Genomic DNA, 19,646 nt, shown 5'->3' on the forward strand with positions numbered 1-19,646 from the left:
TAAGCCAAGCAGGGCCACTTTTATCAAGGAACACGTTGCTCTAGACCAGTGCTGTCCAACTTCACGGGCATGGAGGGCCATTTTTTTTTTTTTTTTTTTTCAGACCCCATAGTGGAGGGCCGAAGGTTCTTGCTAGAGCCGCAGACTCCGTTTTAAAAAGCTAAAAAAAAAGTTTTAATGCCATTGTCTCATGATAATGATTCAGCTTTTCCATAGTCTCGCAGTTCGCAATCATGTGACCCCCCAACAAGACAAATTCAGCAATCATGAGGCCCCCAACAAGGCACATTCAGCAATCATGAGGCCCCCCAACAAGACAAATTCAGCAATCTTAAGGCCCCCAACAAGACAAATTCAGCAATCGTGATGCCCCCAACAAATCATGAGGCCCCCAACAAGACAAATTCAGCATTCATGAGGCCCCCAACACGACAAATTCAGCAGTCATGAGGAACATAAATAGAGAGCATTTCACATAAATAGGCAGAATGCCCCTTTAATATGGTAGACACCTCTCACCTGGCTTCTGTATTCTCCTCTACTGGCTGCTGTGCCTGGCTGGCCTGGCAATAGTGTTTTTGGCCAGATTGGTGATGATGTGTGGGCTGAAAGGCCTTGCAGTGCTGCTGTGGCCGGGCTGGCAGTGATGCTGTGGTGTGGCCGGATGAGGTAGTGACAGGTGCCCCCCCAGTTAGTGACAGGTGCCCCCCCAGTTAGTGACAGGTGCCCCCCCCCCAGTTAGTGACAGGTGCCCCCCCCCCCAGTTAGTGACAGGTGCCCCCCCCCCAGTTAGTGACAGGTGCCCCCCCCAGTTAGTGACAGGTGCCCCCCCCCCAGTTAGTGACAGGTGCCCCCCCCAGTTATAGTGACAGGTGCCCCCCCCCCAGTTATAGTGACAGGTGCCCCCCCCCCCAGTTAGTGCATACACTAGATAATTCCTGTAAAGACTATCACTTCAGGACATCTCAGCTGAGTATCTAGCTTGAATAGCTGCCCCATAATTTTGTGACGAGTGAGCGCAGCACACAGTTATACCTGAGGTGTATTATTATTTTTTATTTTTTTTATGCACTTATTACCAAACTGTTGCCTTGATCTATTAACAACAAGAAGGCAACAAAAATTTACCATGGGTACGAGACTTTGGCCTAATTCACACAAGCTTTTCTAAGCGCTTTGTGATTTTAAAAGCTCTTGCTAATGTTATCCTATGTGAGTGTTCTCACTGGGGCGATGTGATTTAGTAAAAATCCTTCATAGCATTGCAAGAACTTTTAAAATGAATAGCGTTTAAAGAGCTCTTGTAGTATGAATCGGCCCTATAGGATGAGGCTTTAGGGCCCTTTTCCACTGCACAGCTGAATCACAAAATTGCAAATCACTAGTGATTTTTAAATCGCTAGGGTTGCTACTTTATCATAGAAATCATAAGAAGTATTTTCCTCTATAGTGATGCTCAGTCTTATACAAACTGCGCCTGCCCAGCTTGTCAAGAGTGTTCGCTACCAAATTTCTATATGTGCACATACACCAAGACTGTGACAGTGTTCCTCTTCATGTAATCTTTGAATTAGTCCTCTGCTGCAGCCGCCTTTCCTCCCTGTCCCGCTGTAACCTCTCAAACTCCTCTCTGATCTCTGCTGCTGTCCGTTTTCTCTCCTCCACCTTCATAGGCCTGGTGGACAAGGTTGAAGACTTGCTCAGCTTGTTTCTTCAGCTCGGGATCCCTGTGCTTGTCTGGGTGGTACAGCATGCACAGCCTGCGATGGGCCTTCAGCTCGTCCTGCGTGAACTCCCGCCTGACATTGAGCAGCGAGTAATAGTCTATTACGGACAATCAGAGAGGAGTTTGAGAGGTTACAGCAGGAGAGGGAGGAAAGGCGGCTGCAGCAGAGGACTAATCCAAAGATTACATGAAGAGGAGCACTGTCCCAGTGTTGGTCAAGAACTATAGTGATTCGATTTGTAAATCGCAATCGCTTTCTGGAGCGATTTTTAAGAGGGATAATACAATGCAAATGAAAAATTGCAATCGGATAACAATTAATGAAAAATCGTTATTGCTGGCTCTTGTGATTGCGATTGCTAGTGGAAAATAACCCTTAGGAAGATATGTATAGATGTTAGACTTCGCAAACCTGCCAGATGGTTCTCGGCCAAGACTGCTGATCGCCTCTTCCAGGAATCTAGCATGTACAGCGGTTCTAATGCGTCTAAGAGGGATCCTGCCTGTCAGTTCGTCCTAATACGGGCTGAAGCTATTCACCTCATTGCCACTTAAGCTATGCTGTATACTGTACGCTGCTCTCCTCCGCTCCCTTTATAGCAAAAGATTTTCACTGTCCTGCAGAATAGCTACACATCTCCTAAGTCAGCTCTCCGTAGAGAGAAGCCTCTAGATCTTCCAGAGGCTTCCCATGTCATCCTCCAGACCACCACCGTTGTTCGGGACCCTCTGAAAGTTTGCAGCCGTACTCCAGTCCATGAACCATTGTGGACACACTGCGCGGTAGCACCAGTGTCCTTGTGCAGGTGTGGCCTCTCTTGTGCCTGTGCAAACCCATGTTGAAGAGGTTGGGGGGAAGGGGGTGGAGGGTCCCAGCATAGGAACGATAAGCTTGAGGAGGATGCAGGAAGCCTCTATATTATCCAGAGGCTTCCCTACTTCTAAGGTGAATATCTACCTTGGGCACTTCCCCCCCCCCCCCCCCCACAAGTACACTTTAAGTACATCTAGGTGGCTCTGTGTATTTGATGGAAGTTTGATACTATATTCCCAGGTACTGTAGAACGATTATTACCTTTAACTCCCATGTTGCATTGTTGACTGGACAGATTGCAAAGGTTTTTGAATTCACACATCTAGCTACAGATTGCCTTTAAGTAGTAATTTGTAGCAAACTATATAAACCAAGAAACATCTTACGTTCATAAGTAACACTAACAAATGAGGCTACCTGTGAAACTAAATTTGGTTGCTGTGACAGGCTCCAGCATATCTTGTCACCTTGCCTTCTGTGTGACACAGCTACTGGTGTTTCATTGTTATTAATGCAGGCATGTTGGTTACATTCAGAATATGTTCCATACATTGAGGAATTTATTGGATGAGTGTTTTAAAGGACACCTGAACTTAAAGGACAACCTTGAAAACGATATGGAGGCTGACCTATTTATTTCCTTTTAAACCATACCAGTTGCCTGGCAGCCCAGCTGATCTCTATAGCTACAGTAGTATCTGGATTACACACCTGAGACAAGCATGTAGCTGATCTAGTCAGACGTCGGTCAGAAACATCTGATCTGCATACTTGTTCAAGGTCTATGACTAAATGTATTAGAGGCAAGACAGGCAGGACTACCAGGCAACTGGTACTGTTTGAGAAAATGTATATGGCAGCCTCCGGATCACTCTGTTTAGGTGTCCTTTAAGTGGTGAAACTACAGGAGTTGCTGGTTTTGAATCTGAATCACAGGTGCATAGTTCACTCACTTTGCCACTGGGTTGTATATTTCAGTGTAATTGGATCTTCCAAAAAAATAAGATATACAAGTAATTTAACTTAACCTCCCTGGTGGTGCATTTCTTTCTGAAATTGAGTCAAAAGCGGTACATTGTTTTTCAAGAATTGTAGGCCTCCAATTCTTAAGTCGGCATTCACCAACATACGACAGAATAAAGCCTGGTAGACATTCTGCACATAAATAAGACTAGAACACAAATTTGTTGAATTAAATTTATGAATAAACCTAAATTGTGAAACTGTACAAATAAGGCAAGCAGAGTGTAGTCAAAATCCAGGCAGACATAGGAGCAGGCGACAGGCAGAGTGTAGTCAACATCCAGGCAGATGTCAGTACAGGCGGCAGGCAGAGTGTCAAAATCCAAGCAGACAGTGGTGCCGGTGGCAGGCAGAGAGTAGTCAAAATCCAGGCAGATGTCGGTACAGGCGGCAGGCAGAGAGTAGTCAAAATCCAGGCAGACATCTGAGCAGGCAGAGAGTAGTAAAGATCCAAACAGTCAGTTGACACAGAGAAGAGATCAAATTACAACTTTGTGATTAGAGACATATGAGGAGGAATTAGACCTGTGCATACGTGTATATACATATGTTTATGCATAAACACATGCATAGCCTGTCTGATGTCCCCCCCCCCCTATAGATCAACACTGCCCAGGACAGACATACCTCTAGATTTCCCGTCTGCCCTGTGCATCATAGGTCCACTTTAAAAAAAAATAAAAAATAAAATACTGCACATGTCACGGCCACTCCTCCACTCAGATTGGCTGTTGGGTTCCCGAACAATAGCGGGGACATCGGGATCCCAGCGGCCGAAAATTACTGCAGGTAGCCAGGAAAAGAAACCTGCAGTGCGACCCAGGTAAGCTGCTGGCGATTTTTTTTTAAAATGTTTCTGCAATGTTGCTCTGTAAGGGGTTCCACATGAGCGATCAGCTTTTTCCGATTGCAAACGCAGCTCTTGCACCATTTCCTGAGCATTTGCACTTTAATACAAAGTATAGAGAAATTGAAAAGCGATTTGCCCAGCGCTTTTAAGAGTGAATACATTGTATATATTCAGTTCCAGGTTACAGCGTTAAATTCCTGAGTGTCGTCAGGAAGAAAAAATGGCTGGGAAAGTGCAAATCGCTCTGAAAGCGAAGGGAAAAGTGCTCACAAAAGCGCTTGGCGATTGCGCTAGCAATTTATAATTTGAACAAATCTGAAAAACAAACTTGAAAAAGTACAAAATAAAACCACACCAAACATGAATTCTCATACGATTAACTTTAATCTTGGAGGTCTCTTACTCGCCACCCCCCATGTACACTCAATTTCCAAGCTTATACAAGTACCTTACCACCGTCGCTATACACTCTATCCCCACAGCCATAGACAAGTCTCAATCACCACCCTCTAGATGCACTGGGGGAGATTTATCAACGCATTACCGACAGTTTTTTCTTAATCTGTTCTAACCAGCAGGGAGAACAAATCTGCATAAGAACCTTTTTAAATGCTAGGTAATAGTGGCAGTTTAGCATGAATTTCTAGAACTGCATTACAATTAAGAAAAGTGCAAATCCATCCCTAAACTGGCGCAGATTAAAGTGAACCTCCGGACTAAAAATCTACTCAGCAGAACTGAAAAGGCTTGGTGTTTAACAGTTTCACAGCATCAGAACTTTGTTTTTCTTACCAAAGCATCATTTTTATCTGCATTTTTAGCTAAGCTCCACCCATCAAAGAAAAAAGCCCGGGCTTTTTTTCCCTGATGCTGTGCAGAGCATGATGGGATTTCCTATGTTCACGTTGCCTAGCAACTGGGAGAGGTGCTCAGGACACAGGACAGTTGGAACGGTCTCTCATGCTCCCTGTCACCTCCTTTCAACCAAAAAGATGGCTGCCATCATGAAATCAAACATTTACCTGTTCTTTTAAAACCGTGTGGGTAAGAGATTACATTACCTATCTATTTTAAGCAACATAACGAATGTAATGTAATGACAGTATGTTTGTTTAGGCTGGAGTTCCTCTTTAAGAAGTGCTTGATAGCAGTTCTACAGATGTAGAGCTGCAGGCTAGACATGATTTGTGATGTGCTCCTCCCCCCTGCTTAATTCCTTCTCAGAGCCTGCTGCTATCAATACAGCAGGTGTGTTGGTTACCTCAGCAACAGGAATTCCCCTCACACACTGCACTGTTTGAGACCTTCCTAGCTCCTCCTATTTTACAAAAGTTTTAGAAGGAATCTGCACTATCTAATGATTTCTTACAATGCCTGAGACCGTTCTGCATGGCTTTCTAAAAACCTACCAATATTTTTTCTCACTCTTGATCAATCTGGCCCACTGTCCTCTACATTCTGTCACTCACCAACTTTGACATGCACTGCTACTCCAGCCATACAAATTGGTCGCTCACCACCCCTCAACATGCACACTATACAATAATTTCACCACCACAGCAAGTTAACTAGTTCCTGTTTCTGCCGAAAGCCTCAAATTCCTATAGGACACTTCTACTCTTCTTTTAACTCTACCTCTACCACAAAGGAGCACCTACACTTCTGTGCCAATCCATGAACACCTACACTTATCTGAACATATGATGATCAATACTGTTTATAATTAAGGTGCCCTACAAAGGACAGCTCTCCTTACCCCGTCAGTGCAACTTTCACAACCATTTTTGCCTCTTCAGCGCTTATTTTACTCCTTCCTCAATCCTTTTTGTCCAATGATTCATGTTTTTTTTTTTTTTCCTTTGACACTCTCTCATTGCATAAACACGTGGTTTTCCCTCTATTTTGTGCTCCGTTGTCCTATAACTGCTTTTATTTCATCTCTATAAGAATGTCTTGTTCAGGTCTTTACAGTGCAACATCGCCACCCACATCCGATTCCACCATTCTACAAGCAGCTGCTCACTTGCTCATTTCTGATCACACCTACATGTTAAGCCACATACACACGCCAAGGCCACAAGAGGTGACCGACTAATAAGACGCAGCTCTAGTCAAACAGTTGGATTGACTTGAGCTGCGTCTTATCAGTTGTTGGCGCCTCTTATCAGTGATAACTCCTTGGCATCTTGACAAGTTGTCCAAATTTACTTGATGAGTTGTCCAACTTCTTCAAGTTGTTAATTGTGCATATAAGACTTTTGTTGAGCATGTGTTTGAGCCTTTAAAGTACGCTAGCATCAACACTTGTGTTCACATGCCCATATCTTTATGTAATCAAAACAATCTTTTCTTGAAGCTGCCACCTTCTTACTATTTCATGTTAAGATTTCAGAGGAACTCCCAATCTGCCATATTTGATCCCACATAGCCAGTAAGCTCCTGTGTCTGCATCTTCTCATTATACTGATAGTGTTGATTAATTTTGTTGTGGAGTCCATTTGAGACCATGGTGAGACCTATGCTTTCTATGAAAGCTGTTGTGAGATTATACCAGTGAAAGATGTTGAGTCCACATTCCAAAAAGTGTGGTTTAAAAAAAAAAAAATTGGCCAGTTTTTTTTTTTTTTTTTAAATCCCTGGCTAATTTTGTTACCTACTATGTTGGTGGCATGTTGCACCGGACTGACCTTTCCATCAGCTGGCTCCAGAAAGTGGAAACTGCTGGTTCACACAGCTGGTAAACACAATGTTTAGTCAGCTGATGAAAACGTTAAGAGTGATCTACTGCTTTTCCAGACGAATGAATGGAATCATTTTTTAACCACTTGAGGACCACAGGCTTTATCCTGCAACCCCTCCCTTCTCCCACCAGTGACCAGGCTATTTTTTACAAATCAGGCCACTGCAGCCTTAAGGGCTTGCTGCAGGGCTGTACAACTCGGCACATAAATGATTCTTTCCCCCCCCCCCCCTTTACTGCCCACCAACAGAGCCCTCTGTTGGTGGGCTCTGATCGCTGCTAGGTTTGTTTGTTGTTTTTTATTAAAAAAAATGTAATCCTCAGCCCTCCTTCTCCCCCCTGCCAGCCAATCATCGCGATCGGCTGTCACAGGCATCAGCCTACGACAGCCAATCGCTCCTGTGCCTCCCAGGGGGACAGCTGTGCGGCATGGTTGTCCCTAGTACAGCGCTGCCGTAGTTCGCAGCGCTGTACATTTTAGACGGTGGCAGTTTTGCCGTGTAACAGTCTCCTAGCGGCGACCGCCGCTGGGAGACTGATGGCAAGCAGTTAACCTGCCTGGCGTTCTATTAAGATCGCCAGGCAGGCTGCGGGAGGGTTTTTTTTGAATAAAAAAAAAACTATTTCATGCAGCCAACTGAAAGTTGGCTGCATGAAAGCCCACTAGAGGGCGCTCCGGAGGCGTTCTTCCGATCGCCTCCAGCGCCCAGAATAAACAAGGAAGGCCGCAATGAGCGGCCTTCCTTGTTTTGCTTATATCGTCGCCATAGCGACGAGCGGAGTGACGTCATCGACGTCAGCCGACGTCCTGACGTCAGCCGCCTCCGATCCAGCCCTTAGCGCTGGCCGGAACTTTTTGTTCCGGCTACGCTGGGCTCAGGCGGCTGGGGGGACCCTCTTTCGCCGCTGCTCGCGGCGAATCGCCGCAGAGCGGCGGCGATCAGGCAGCACACGCGGCTGGCAAAGTGCCGGCTGCGTGTGCTGCACTTTATTTGAGCCAAATCGGCCCAGCAGGGCCTGAGCGGCAGGCTCCGGCGGTACTGGACGAGCTGAGCTCGTCCAGACCGCCCAGCAGGTTAAACAACGCTAACAGCAGTTTGTGTTAACACCGCTGTCTTATTTTGGGTGCTACGTGTAGCATTGAAGCCCTGGCTATGTTCAGACAGTTGTGCCCTCTAGGGGCTAAAAACACTATGGAAAGGCAGGAACTGATGTGAACACTTTTCTGCATGGTAGTAGAAAATCCACAGCCAGCCGCCCATGTGAACCAGCTCTTAATGCACTTTGCCAAGCATATTTGTACCATGAAATGGGTATTTTATCCAGCACTTTGCTTCTGGACTTCACTAGTCATTCTGATTGCTGTTTGATATTATTCAATTATGGGATTAGTTGAGCTTTAAAGATTTGTGCAGGTCCATTATATAGGCATGAGGGAAGACTGCAAATATCCTCTGATAATAATCCATCTACTCCAGTCAGACTTCAGTCAGAGCACCTAATCTGCGTGCTTGTTCGGGGTCTTGGTTCACATTGGTCTGGATGCAGAACAGAAATGGAATGCGCATCTGCAAGGCGGATGCGTTCCGTCCATTCTGCATAGCCTTGTGCAAAATACCTGACCGTTCTGCATCATTCTGTATCCGCAGCATCGCTCACGTTGGCCCATACGCATCACCACCTACCTATCTCGCCGCAGCTCGTTCCACCATTTGGTCCCTTCAGAAGCCCGGAGGCCAGCCGAAGCATGACTCTCTCCATAGGCTGCAATAGGGAGCGTTTTCATTAGTTCACCATGCACCAATGAGAATTCTCCATGTTTCTGAGGATCCCCATTAGTCTTCTGCAGCTCAGTGGAGAATCCCCAGCCCCCAGGCTGGTCAGAAGGGACTGAGCAGTGGGACAAGTGAGTATGACGTAGGGCGGCGTGGATGCAAGCATAACTGATGCGGTGACTAGCCTAGTCAGAACGGACGTGTCCGTTCTCATAGGCTTTCATTGGGCACGTTTTCCCGTCAAGTCCGGACTCTACGTTCAGTCTTGCATTCTGTGGCACGGATCTATGTTTTTAAGTGGAAGTGGGTCCTGTTTTTAACATAGGATCTGCTTCTGTATCTGACGGATACGTTTTTATAGCAAGTGTGCACCGACCCTAAAAGGAAATGTCAGCCTTCATATCCCTCTCACTTTAGGCCCACATGGGTAGCTAATCGCCTCTGCTGAAACATGAATTGCTCTACCTGTATCTGGTTGTGTTTTCCTGTTAAACGTGCTGTTGGTGGGACTTGAAGACAGGGTTGGGGTATTCTGCCGCTAGGGAACTGTAGATCTCTGTCAGAATGGAATATGAGAAAATGGAAAAATTGCTGATACAAAAAACCCCTAAACTCTCAGCAATGTATTGAGACCTGGTACGAACAGGGGGCTGAAGACGATAAGCAAAAACATGTGGCAGGAATCCTTCCCTGATTGAATGTGTACTGAAATATTTCAACAACTTTTGAATGATACTGGATTTGAACTTTACTAAATGTTTTAATGGGCCTGATAGAACCCACCAACACCAAACACTTCAGTTAATGTCTCTGCAAGTTCCTTACATAATTTGCCAAGTGAAAAATATTTAAATTATTTACATCCTTCCAAATTGGTATGGAGAGCAGCAATCACTAAATCGCTGAACTGAAATTTCATTACTATAAAAGCAAGGAAGCCTCATCTAGAGTGGCCAAGAAACACAAAGCCATACGGTATACAGGCTACCCAAAAAATCTTTTATTTCTACAGCTACTTATGTTCTTTTCTAATGTGCTGATCCCTAGATAAAAAAAACCTAGATGAATCCCAAATTTCCTCAAATCCAAAAAGATTCAACTTGCTTAAATCTTTCGAATCCTAACGATTCCTGTACGTAAGAATTGTGTGATCATTGTAAGAATAGTTGAAATAGTAAAATATACTATTACTAATATACTATTCCAAGACTAACTACTGTTCTTACACGGATTTCTTTTGTACACGATTCATTAAATTCAAAAGATTCAACAAAATCAAGAATGTACTTGGATTGGAGGAAATTTGGAATTCATCCCATCTCTAGTTTATATTTCACTTAGAATATAATTAAATGCAATCAAAAATCGATGTGAAGTTTTAAGAAACAGATTTGCTTCTGCTAAATCCTTTCATTGAAGCTCTTAAATTTGATCATATTGATCATTTTTAGAGCTGAAAATAGTCTTTCAACACTGACTTAGATCCGTGGCATTGCTGTTACAATTCTAGCCACATCACTAATTGAAGGATAAACCAGAGTGGCTGCTTCTACAGGCAGCTTTGATAAGCGATCATACTTTTCAACTTTTTAGTTCTTAAAAAAAAACTCCTGGAATTTCTTTATTTGAACATTTACTAGTCATTGATCTTTGTAGCATAGGCGATATCGCTTTACTTCTGAAACTTTTTTGTCCAAGAAGGAATCGGTCTAATTCTTTATTTGAAGAGATTGAGCCTTAGTGCTCAAAACTTCATCCTGTGGAGGTATTCCAAGTAGTAATCCGTTCACGTGAACTACTACATCATAGACTACCCTTTTTCCTGTAGCAGTCTGGTCACTGTTCAACAAAATTCAACTCATTGGATCGACAAATGGCCACTAACAAGATTTCATTTTCCAGCAAGAGACTATTTTATATATTGAAGATACAATACTGCCGGCTATTAACTCTCCAATTTTGTTTAGGCAATCCATGGAGCTATTCCATTCCAAGAATTTACAGTGGATTAGAACTTCATATTGAAACCTGTTGGCGACAGTAAAGGGGTGAGAAATAAGACTTTCCAGCTCTTTTACTTGTGTCCACTGGCTTCCAGTTAAAACATTTTCATTGTCCAGTTCTTCAAGAAAGTCTTCAAGCTAACTCTTTTCTATCAAATAAGTGCTTCCCTGGCGTGGTGTTTGATTCAAAATGGCATCTGTTTTAGGGGCCCTGGCAGCAAAACTTACTTGCCTTAATTTGGCAGAGTAGCAATTTGGCAATCTTTCAATCAGTCTCTTATCGCAAGTTGCAGAGTATTAGCAACACAAAGCATATCATGAATAGTAGCAAGGTTTGATGCTTCTCCAACTAGGTGATCTGAAATGTCACTATTCTCATCCGTTTCACTTTCTCCAATACTTGCAGAGTGGTCTTCCTCTTAACTCTGTCACTTTTTTCATCTTTGTTAAAGGACTACCATTGCAAAAGATTGTGAAATTTAAAATACATGTAAACACATACAAATAAGTAATATGTTTCTTCCAGAGTAAAAAGAGCCATAAATTACTTTTCTCCAATGTTTCTGTCACTTACAGAAGGTGGTAGAAGTAGCAAAAAAGATTATGTACTGTTAGCCAAACAAATTATTTAGGTAGAAAAATGTTTTGTAAAAAATACCTTTTGATGGCTGTTAAATTGTGCAAGCTTTCTGGGATCTAGTCCCCTTCTTCAGGCATATTTCCAGATGTTAGCTGAAGTAAAACACTGATGCAGGTAAATGGTAAACACGAAGATGAGTTGTGCTGGTTACGGTTTACCGTACTGGTTACCGTAACCAGCACAACTGTCATCTTCGTGTTTACTATTTACCTGCATCAGTGTTTTACTTCAGCTAACATCTGGAAATATGCCTGAAGAAGGGGACTAGATCCCAGAAAGCTTGCATAATTTAACTCTATCAGTTAGCCATTAAAAGGTTTTTTTTTTTTACAAAATGTTTTTTCTAAATACAGAAGGTAGTAGAAATCTGAAAAAAATGACAGGTTTTGGACTAGTCCACCTCTTCATGGGGGATTCTCAGCAAGGCTTTTATTCTTTATAAAGACATTTTCTGAAAAGGATTTATACAATGATGCTGGCCAGCCTCCCTGCTCACCACACACTTTTTTTGGGTAGGAGGGGAGAGCGGCCGGGCACATGGCTAATTAATATTCACTGCACTCAGTGATGTGCAGTGTTTACTTCCTGGAGCGACCGCTCTGTGCGACGATTGGCCGGGCGGGACCACGTGATGCCGCATGCGTCCAAGAGTACGCATCACGGCATCACGGATGTCAGAGTGAGCTGCACAACGCGGCTCACTCTGACGTACACATCAGAGAGCACCAGGCGTTGCGTTAGGGGCACGTTATGTGCCCTATAGCGTCCCCTAAACGCAACGTCTTGGTGTGTAACTAGCCTTAAACCCCTTGTGCCTAATTGCGTGGAGCTTTATGGACAAAAATATTCACCCAGAGGCAAGTGCTTAGTGCCACCTAGTGGCCAAAAGTAAAATTAAAGTAGGGGAAAAAAATTACATTTATTCAAGACTGATTAACCCACCACCCTACCCTGTAGCTAAAAAAATAAATTAAAATGCATAGTTACCTTGGGGGCTAAACTTTTTTAATATGTATGTTGTGTGGGCATAAAACTGTTATCTTTTACCTATATGGGCTTGCAATTAGTGATGGACGCAAAACTGAAAAAATTTACCTTTATTTCCAAATAAAATATTGGCGCCATACATTGTACTAGGGATATATTTTAAACGTTGCAATAACCAAGACAAATGAGCAAATAAAATGTGTGGGTTTAATTTTAAAAACTAGAACGGCAGGGAACGGCAGAAAACTGAGAACTATTTTTTCCTTATTATTCCCGTTTTTTAAAATGCATTTAGAATAAAATAATTCTTAGCAAAATGTACCGCCTAAAGAAATCCTAATTGGTGGCGCAAAAAACCAAGATATAGATTTTGTTGTGATTAGTAATAAAGCTATTGGCGAATGAATGCAAGGAGCACTGTCCTAGAGCTTCTGTCCTAGAGGTGAAAACACCTGTGGGCTGTAGTGGTTAAAGAAAAACATTTTTGTTACAGATACAAATCCTAAAATGTCTCCTGTTTCTACTTTCTGCTTTCATGGAGGCAGACATATTGTTAACGCCCTGTGCTTTTACATGAGCTTATCTAACTTATCTGCCATGGCAGTCTAGTGATTAGACACAGAGGAGGAAGAATTAGACAGGCTAAATAATTACAAGGTGCATTTCTCACTTTTCCTTCTGTCCTGTGCAAAAGTTCAGGTCCACTTTAATAAGGAGTTTAACGTTTTCATAGCCTTAGCTGAATTAGCTGAATGACACCAGCTTTTTGTTTTACAACTTCCCTCTTGAACTATTGACTATTATTCCCTTCACGTACAAGTGTGTCTAGTCCCGCCCAAAAAAATTTACTTAGCTGAGAGTTAGGCTAGGATCACAGTGAGTGTTGGGTTTCCTGTAGCTGTTTAACGCAACACAATGGAAAAGCAGCATTGCACATTAAGTGCGTGTTGCATCCCATATAGTGTAGCGTACTGTCAATGAAAAGCATTCTTCAGTCACTTAAAGTGCATGTTTTGAGGAAACATTACACACTGCATGCATCAGGCTTTATTATTACAGCAGAAATGTAATCGACTGTGTAAATTTGAACTAGCTCTATTTTTTTATTTATTACAATTTACGTTTTTAGCATGGGTTGGTTCATTCTTTGCCGACTCCGACTCCAGGTATTCAAAATTGACTCCCAACTCCTCGACTTTTATTCCACATCCATGATTTGCATACAGCCAGATCTTGGCTATTGTGTTTAGTAGCAGGGGAGTTGACAATAGGGATGGTCAGTAAGATCTAACATATCATAAGGGAGCCTAAGTATTCAAAAAAGTGTACAAATTTACCAATATCACAATTTAGCCATAAATCAGACCTTTAAAACCACTTAAAATCCCCTATTCATAGACTTGTGACCACAACAGAGCAATGGGCAAATAAATGCAGCTAGAAAATGGACCAATCAATTTAACCCTGGGTGGGACTTGATTGGTCTGTTTTCAGCCTGCCTATATTTGCATAAAAATGTACATAATCCTGCATGAACTCGGAAATATTTACATCTCATTGATCATCCCCATTTAGCAGATCATGGACTAGATTCATAGAGCACAGTGCAGGAAAAAGTAAAATGCTCTGTAAATCACAGCATTTGGAACTTTAGACTTTTGTTTGCTAAAAATATTCACGGTGTGGTAAACGTTTGGTAATATACCGGCTTTAATAGACGAAAACTTGTTCGGTAAAAGCAAAGCAGTGTGACGCTGTCTGTTTTGTTACAAGTTGTTCCGAGCAGTGAGGGCATTACAATAGTAAGAGGCATCCTGACATCCCTTTAGATGTACGTGTTTTATACTGCTGCCGCCGCTCGCTTTGAATCTTTCTTAACATTTTATTTGCCACAGCTTAGATGAACTCCAAGAAACTTTAAACATTCCCTGCTTAGATGATTTCCCCACTAGTTCCTCTGCATCTTTAAACAGGAACCTAAGGGAACGCCTCTTCTATTCTGTTCTCTCTGCTTGCTGCCTGGGGGGTAGAAAAGCTAGTTCCACCTGAGAAGCCTGCGCAACCTATTGGCATTCGATCACAAGGACTTGCAGGAGACAGGGGCGGTTTCTATTGGCTCTGCTCCTGTCAGTCATATCTTCACTCGCACAGTCTCTGTTCTGATTTTGCCACACCAGAGGTGATGGTAAAATTTTGGGCTTTTACCGCATGCGTGTTGAGGTATTTACCGAATAAGTCAGTAATTTACCTACCTGCTTGGTAATTTTAGCTTTTCAAGCAAAAAACCAGTCTTTTTTATAAATTTACATTTTCTCGGTAAAGTTAGCTGTTATGCATTACTGATGCGATAATGCTTTATGTATCGAGGCCATTATGCTGTTAAAGCAAAGTAAAATGGTGATTGAAGATGGCCAGTTATGCTTATTCTTTTATAAAACATATGCAGCTTGAATGTGGGAAAAAAATTTCATTTTTCAAGCTGCATAAAATATGCATCAACTCAAAATTTGTATCTTATAGACCATCCCTACGCGTGATTAGAGGTGGTAAACTAGATGCAGGTGATTTGCATACAAATTTAAAGCAATTCTGAAGCAAATAAGAACCTACCATATTTTTCTGACTATGAGACGCACTTTCTCCCCCAAAAGTGTGGGGAAAAAGTAGGTGCGTCTTATAGACCGAATGTGCATCCATGTGACCAAACCCCGCCCCCCCCCCCCCCCCCCCCGAAGGAAGTGCAGGGGCAGACTAGAGTGCGCTCACGTACTCAGTCCCGGCTCTGAGTGCTGCATCCTCCTATTTCACCTTTCCTGCAGGCGAGTGATAATCACAGGCTTTGTCCTTCGCTAATGGTATCAGCCAACATGCTGCATAGGTGGCTGCTCTGACATGAGCCTGGTCTTTTTCTGTGTCTGCGTAAGCCCTGTCCGCCCCATCCATAAGATCTTCATTGCTGGTGGCTGACATCAGAGCGGTGCATCTGTGCACCAGCTTTCTGGTTTCAGCCCGCTGTATCACCACATCTTTTCCACAGGCCCCGTCCGTCCCCACCGCAGCAGATTCACGAATGGGACGGCGCGTCCACCCTCTTCTAGGCCATTAACCAATCGGGGGGGGGGGGGTTGGGGGGCGCGCTGTCCTCGACCGCCAATCACAGCCACCCTTTGCTTACTTTCCTGATTGGCCATGATGGTCCTGCTGGCAGACACACAAAAAAAGACCAGCCTCGTGCCAGTGGATGCAGCACTCCTGGACTGAGTGAGTGCACTCTAGTCTGCCCCTGCACTTCCTTCGGGGGGGGGGGGGGACACATGGATGCACATTGTCAGGGAACAGAGGACAGGGGTATGGACAGCAGACACAAGGTGTAGACAGGAGACACAAGGGGATGGACAGGTGACACGGGGACAGATACAGGACACGGTATGAACAGATGTCACATGGGGTATGGTCAGCAGACACAGGTGGTGCAGACATTTGACACAGGAACGGAGGACATGGTAAGGACAGAGGTCACAGGGGCTATGGACAGGACACAGGTGGACATAATAATTGGGGGGGGGGGGGAACGGTCTAGATTCTCTAGAAGACACCTCTGCGCTGTAGATGCACCAGGTTTACCATATTTTTTTTTTTCCCCTGGGTTTTGCCCTCCATACCTAGGTGCGTCTTCTAGTCTGAAAAATACGGTACTTTGTAAATATTTACATATAAAATAAAACCGCGGGATACATAAAGCGTACCGGAGGCGTAATATAAAAGTTTTTTTATACATACCTGGGACTTCCTTTAGTCTCCTCCGCACCGGTAGCTTCCATGCCATCCTCCTCCGCCTCCTCTTTCACCCAGTATAAGCCCTGTTAGCTGGGCCTGTCTGCGCAGTTCGCACAGGCGCTCACCCCCATCTCGCTCTTATGGCTTGGAGCGTTCTGTGCCTGTAAAGTAGTAATGCACAGAGCGGCACATGGCCGCGCATGCGCAGTGTCCCGACTGGCCAAGCGAACAGGCCTTCTACCGGACAAACAGGGATGGCGGCGTGAGATCGATCGGTGCAAAAGTGGCTAGAGGAAGCCCCAGGTATGTATAAAACTTTTATATTACGTCCCAGGTTTCCTTTAGAGAGCCTGAGGCTGGCTCAAAAAAAAAAGTGGGCTACCTGATCCGTGAGGCTAAGCGGACCAGGTAGCCGCAAAAAACACAGCTCCTGTGGGCCGCAATGGCCCGCTTTCACTTACGTGACCTATTGGTCATGACGCTGCACTGAGACTGTGTCTCTCTCATAGTGTGCATGGAGGAGGGGGAGCTGCAGGGGGCGCAGCCAAGGAGAGAGAGCTGCCCGGTGGCAGCTCTGTAAACCCTGTAGGAACGCCCCTGGTGGCTGTTTTAAAGAAAACCTGAACTGAAAATTTAAAAGTCAAAATAAGCATACACAAGTCATACATACCTTCCATGTAGTCTACTCCTCAGTGTCTTTCTCCTGTCCTGCGTCCTGTTTGTTCACTGTGATCAATGGAATTTTCCGTCCTCCATTTTGAAAATGGCCATTACACATAACAGCTTTCTGGTCAGCACACAGTTAAACCGTAACATAGCCCACTTGAGCCATAGGGATACATGGTACATCAGTTTTCCTCTCAGTTATAACTGACAGCAACTGATATTTTACTGACAGCAACTGGTATATTTCAGATCTGACAAAATGTTGTCAGAACTGGAAGGGATTATTGTCAGAAGAAAATAGTGAGCTTCTGAGAGGAACTGATGGCAAGGTAACAAACTATGTAATGTTCATTTGAAGTTACCTCAAGTGTTTATTTTAAATATTTTTACTCAGTACAGGTTCTCTTTAAGCCGAACAGTGAATCCAGCACAGGAAACTTGGGCGCACAGGGAGTAACTCCTGCGCCATCAGAAAACTGAGCTGAAGTTGCTTTTAAAGCACAATAATTCGGCTTCCAGCAATTGCTGGAAGCCAAATTATTTCATTCCCCACCATTCATGGCAGCATCAGCCATATACCGGCTGGATCCTGCGCCCAAGTCTCCCGCGCCGATTCATCTTGTACGCTTTTAAACAGGGAATTGCTCTCCTCAATATTTACCTCCAAGATAGGGACAAATATTGTCCCTAATCTTGAGGGACTATAGCGTGGTGGGGGGGGGGGGGTAGAGAGCGGCGGTGTGGGGACACAGAGGCATGTCAGGAGGCAGAGAACATGCCTGTGTCCCATCTCTCCCCTGAATTTCCACCTCGGGTTCTCTTTAAAGTCATTTTTAGGAGGAGAAATATAATAGTTTATCTCATTAGTTTATGTTCCCCTTGGGTTCACTTTAAAGCTCAATTCTGAAATGCGATTGGCTGACTTTACCTGGCTGTTGTCCTGATCTTTTGCATTTAATTCTGTCACTAAATGGAGTGTGTAGATCTAGTTTTTTGACTTGTGTGATTTTACTGGCTCTGTGCTTGTTGCAAGTGAAGATCAGCAAAACAGCCAGGCAACTGGCTTAATTTAAAAGTGGTGATATATATGGTTGCTTACATTTTGGTTTTCATATTGAAAACGTATTGCAAATGTTATCTTTTTTACTTTGTAAATGGGCAGCAGTTCTTGAGCTTGTGCAACGTCTGTGGTAGTGCACAAAAATATTGCATACAAAATGTGGTGCATTCTTTGCTTTTTTCCCGTATGAAATATAGTTGAAAACACAAATGTGCACTGTCAAATATAGTTCAATCCAGTTATTTTGTGACTTGTAGTGGAAACAGGCCTGCAGTACTACTTGTGTTGCTGCACTGTCCTTTTTTCCATTGAGATTAGTAAGGGCCCGTTTCTGCTTTCCGTGCCAGCATATACACATGAGACCCCGGTGCATGGTTTGACGTGATTACGCATCCGACTCACTCTAGCTTTGTCATGCATGGCTATAGGGATTTGGATGCATGATGCAGAATTTTGCTGCCGACCAGCAAATGAAGAGGCAGGCTATTTCTTTCAATAGGCTGCATTTTGCTATACGGATTGTGTGGATGGAAACCCTGCTAATGGTAGTTTCTGCAGTGCAAACGGATAGACAAAAACATGTGACTGTTCTGCCTTCATGTTTTCAGGTTTGTCATACTCGGGTAGAGCAAACGTAAACCAGGCTTCTCTGTTTGCATGCATCTTTGTGATAGAGCAACTCATTTGTGCATATTAATGTCAGTGCAATAGGAGTCGGCAGTTAACGCATGCTCGTCACCTGTTAAAAAGATTATCAATAGTAAAGCTTGGGAAAAAAGTGCTAGCTGTATTGATGGTATTTAGGGCAATCAAGATCCTGGGGAGAAGTCCAGTCTTTGATTTCTGAATAATATGTATCTACGGAAAACTATTTTTATTCCTGCATAACCTAGCAGCAGAAGCTCAGGAAATTTGGATTCTTATGTTTTTCTTAATATATTTGGTAGTGATGTTTGTGAAGGAAAGGGGTGGGTTAACCGAGTGTTAAGGTGCAGGCAACGGGTCTTTTGGCAGACTGATAATCTGAATGTTTTCCTTATGTTCAGTTGCCACCTGGGAATATCATGTGTGGAGCTCAGTGCTGTTTAATTTGTGAAGGGGCTGTATATGCCAAATCTGAACAATCTGCTAAATGTGTCTTGCAGGTTGGACAATCTGCTCAATATGGCTTATGGAGGAATAAAGAGGTAAACCGCTGTTAGATTTCCTTTCCCCATTTGGGCTAGTTGTTTTCTTTTTTTGTGTGTGTGTTTTATTTTTTTTTTGCATTGTCTGCATGCCTGATTTGCTTTTGGGAGAAGTGAATGTATGTGCTCTCATTAAGTCATATTCTCATAGATTAATTCATTTTTCTTCATTTCTGGCTTAATCGGATTCTGTAATTTTACTGTACCAAAAAAGTAATGCACTTAAAGTATTGAATGGAGGAGCACATCTGTACCACCCTTTTTAAACTCGTTACTCTTTCGTTTTTATAACATGGTGTTACACTAAACAGCACTGTAAAAACAGAATGTTAACCTGTGAAATTATGTTCATAACAGGCGCCTTTATTCTGTACAAGGCTAATTTTGTAGAACGTGCC

General features: G+C 43.4%; 1 protein-coding gene across 10 annotated transcripts in view; it reads left to right on the forward strand.

Moving 5' to 3' along the window:
• ELAVL2 (ELAV like RNA binding protein 2) overlaps positions 1–19,646 on the forward strand; it is a 197,939-nt gene that overhangs the window by 172,506 nt on the left and 5,787 nt on the right. For 9 of the 10 annotated variants that reach the window (XM_068234533.1, XM_068234525.1, XM_068234557.1 and 6 more), the window contains one exon: positions 19,207–19,248. The exons of the other annotated variant lie outside the window; for it this stretch is intronic. In XM_068234533.1, coding sequence (XP_068090634.1) covers positions 19,207–19,248 — 42 coding nt within the window. The remainder of the gene's footprint in view (positions 1–19,206; positions 19,249–19,646) is intronic. 10 annotated transcript variants of the gene reach the window in all.

This window comes from Hyperolius riggenbachi, chromosome 1, assembly GCF_040937935.1.
Source record: "Hyperolius riggenbachi isolate aHypRig1 chromosome 1, aHypRig1.pri, whole genome shotgun sequence".
Taxonomy (NCBI): Eukaryota; Metazoa; Chordata; class Amphibia; order Anura; family Hyperoliidae; genus Hyperolius; species Hyperolius riggenbachi.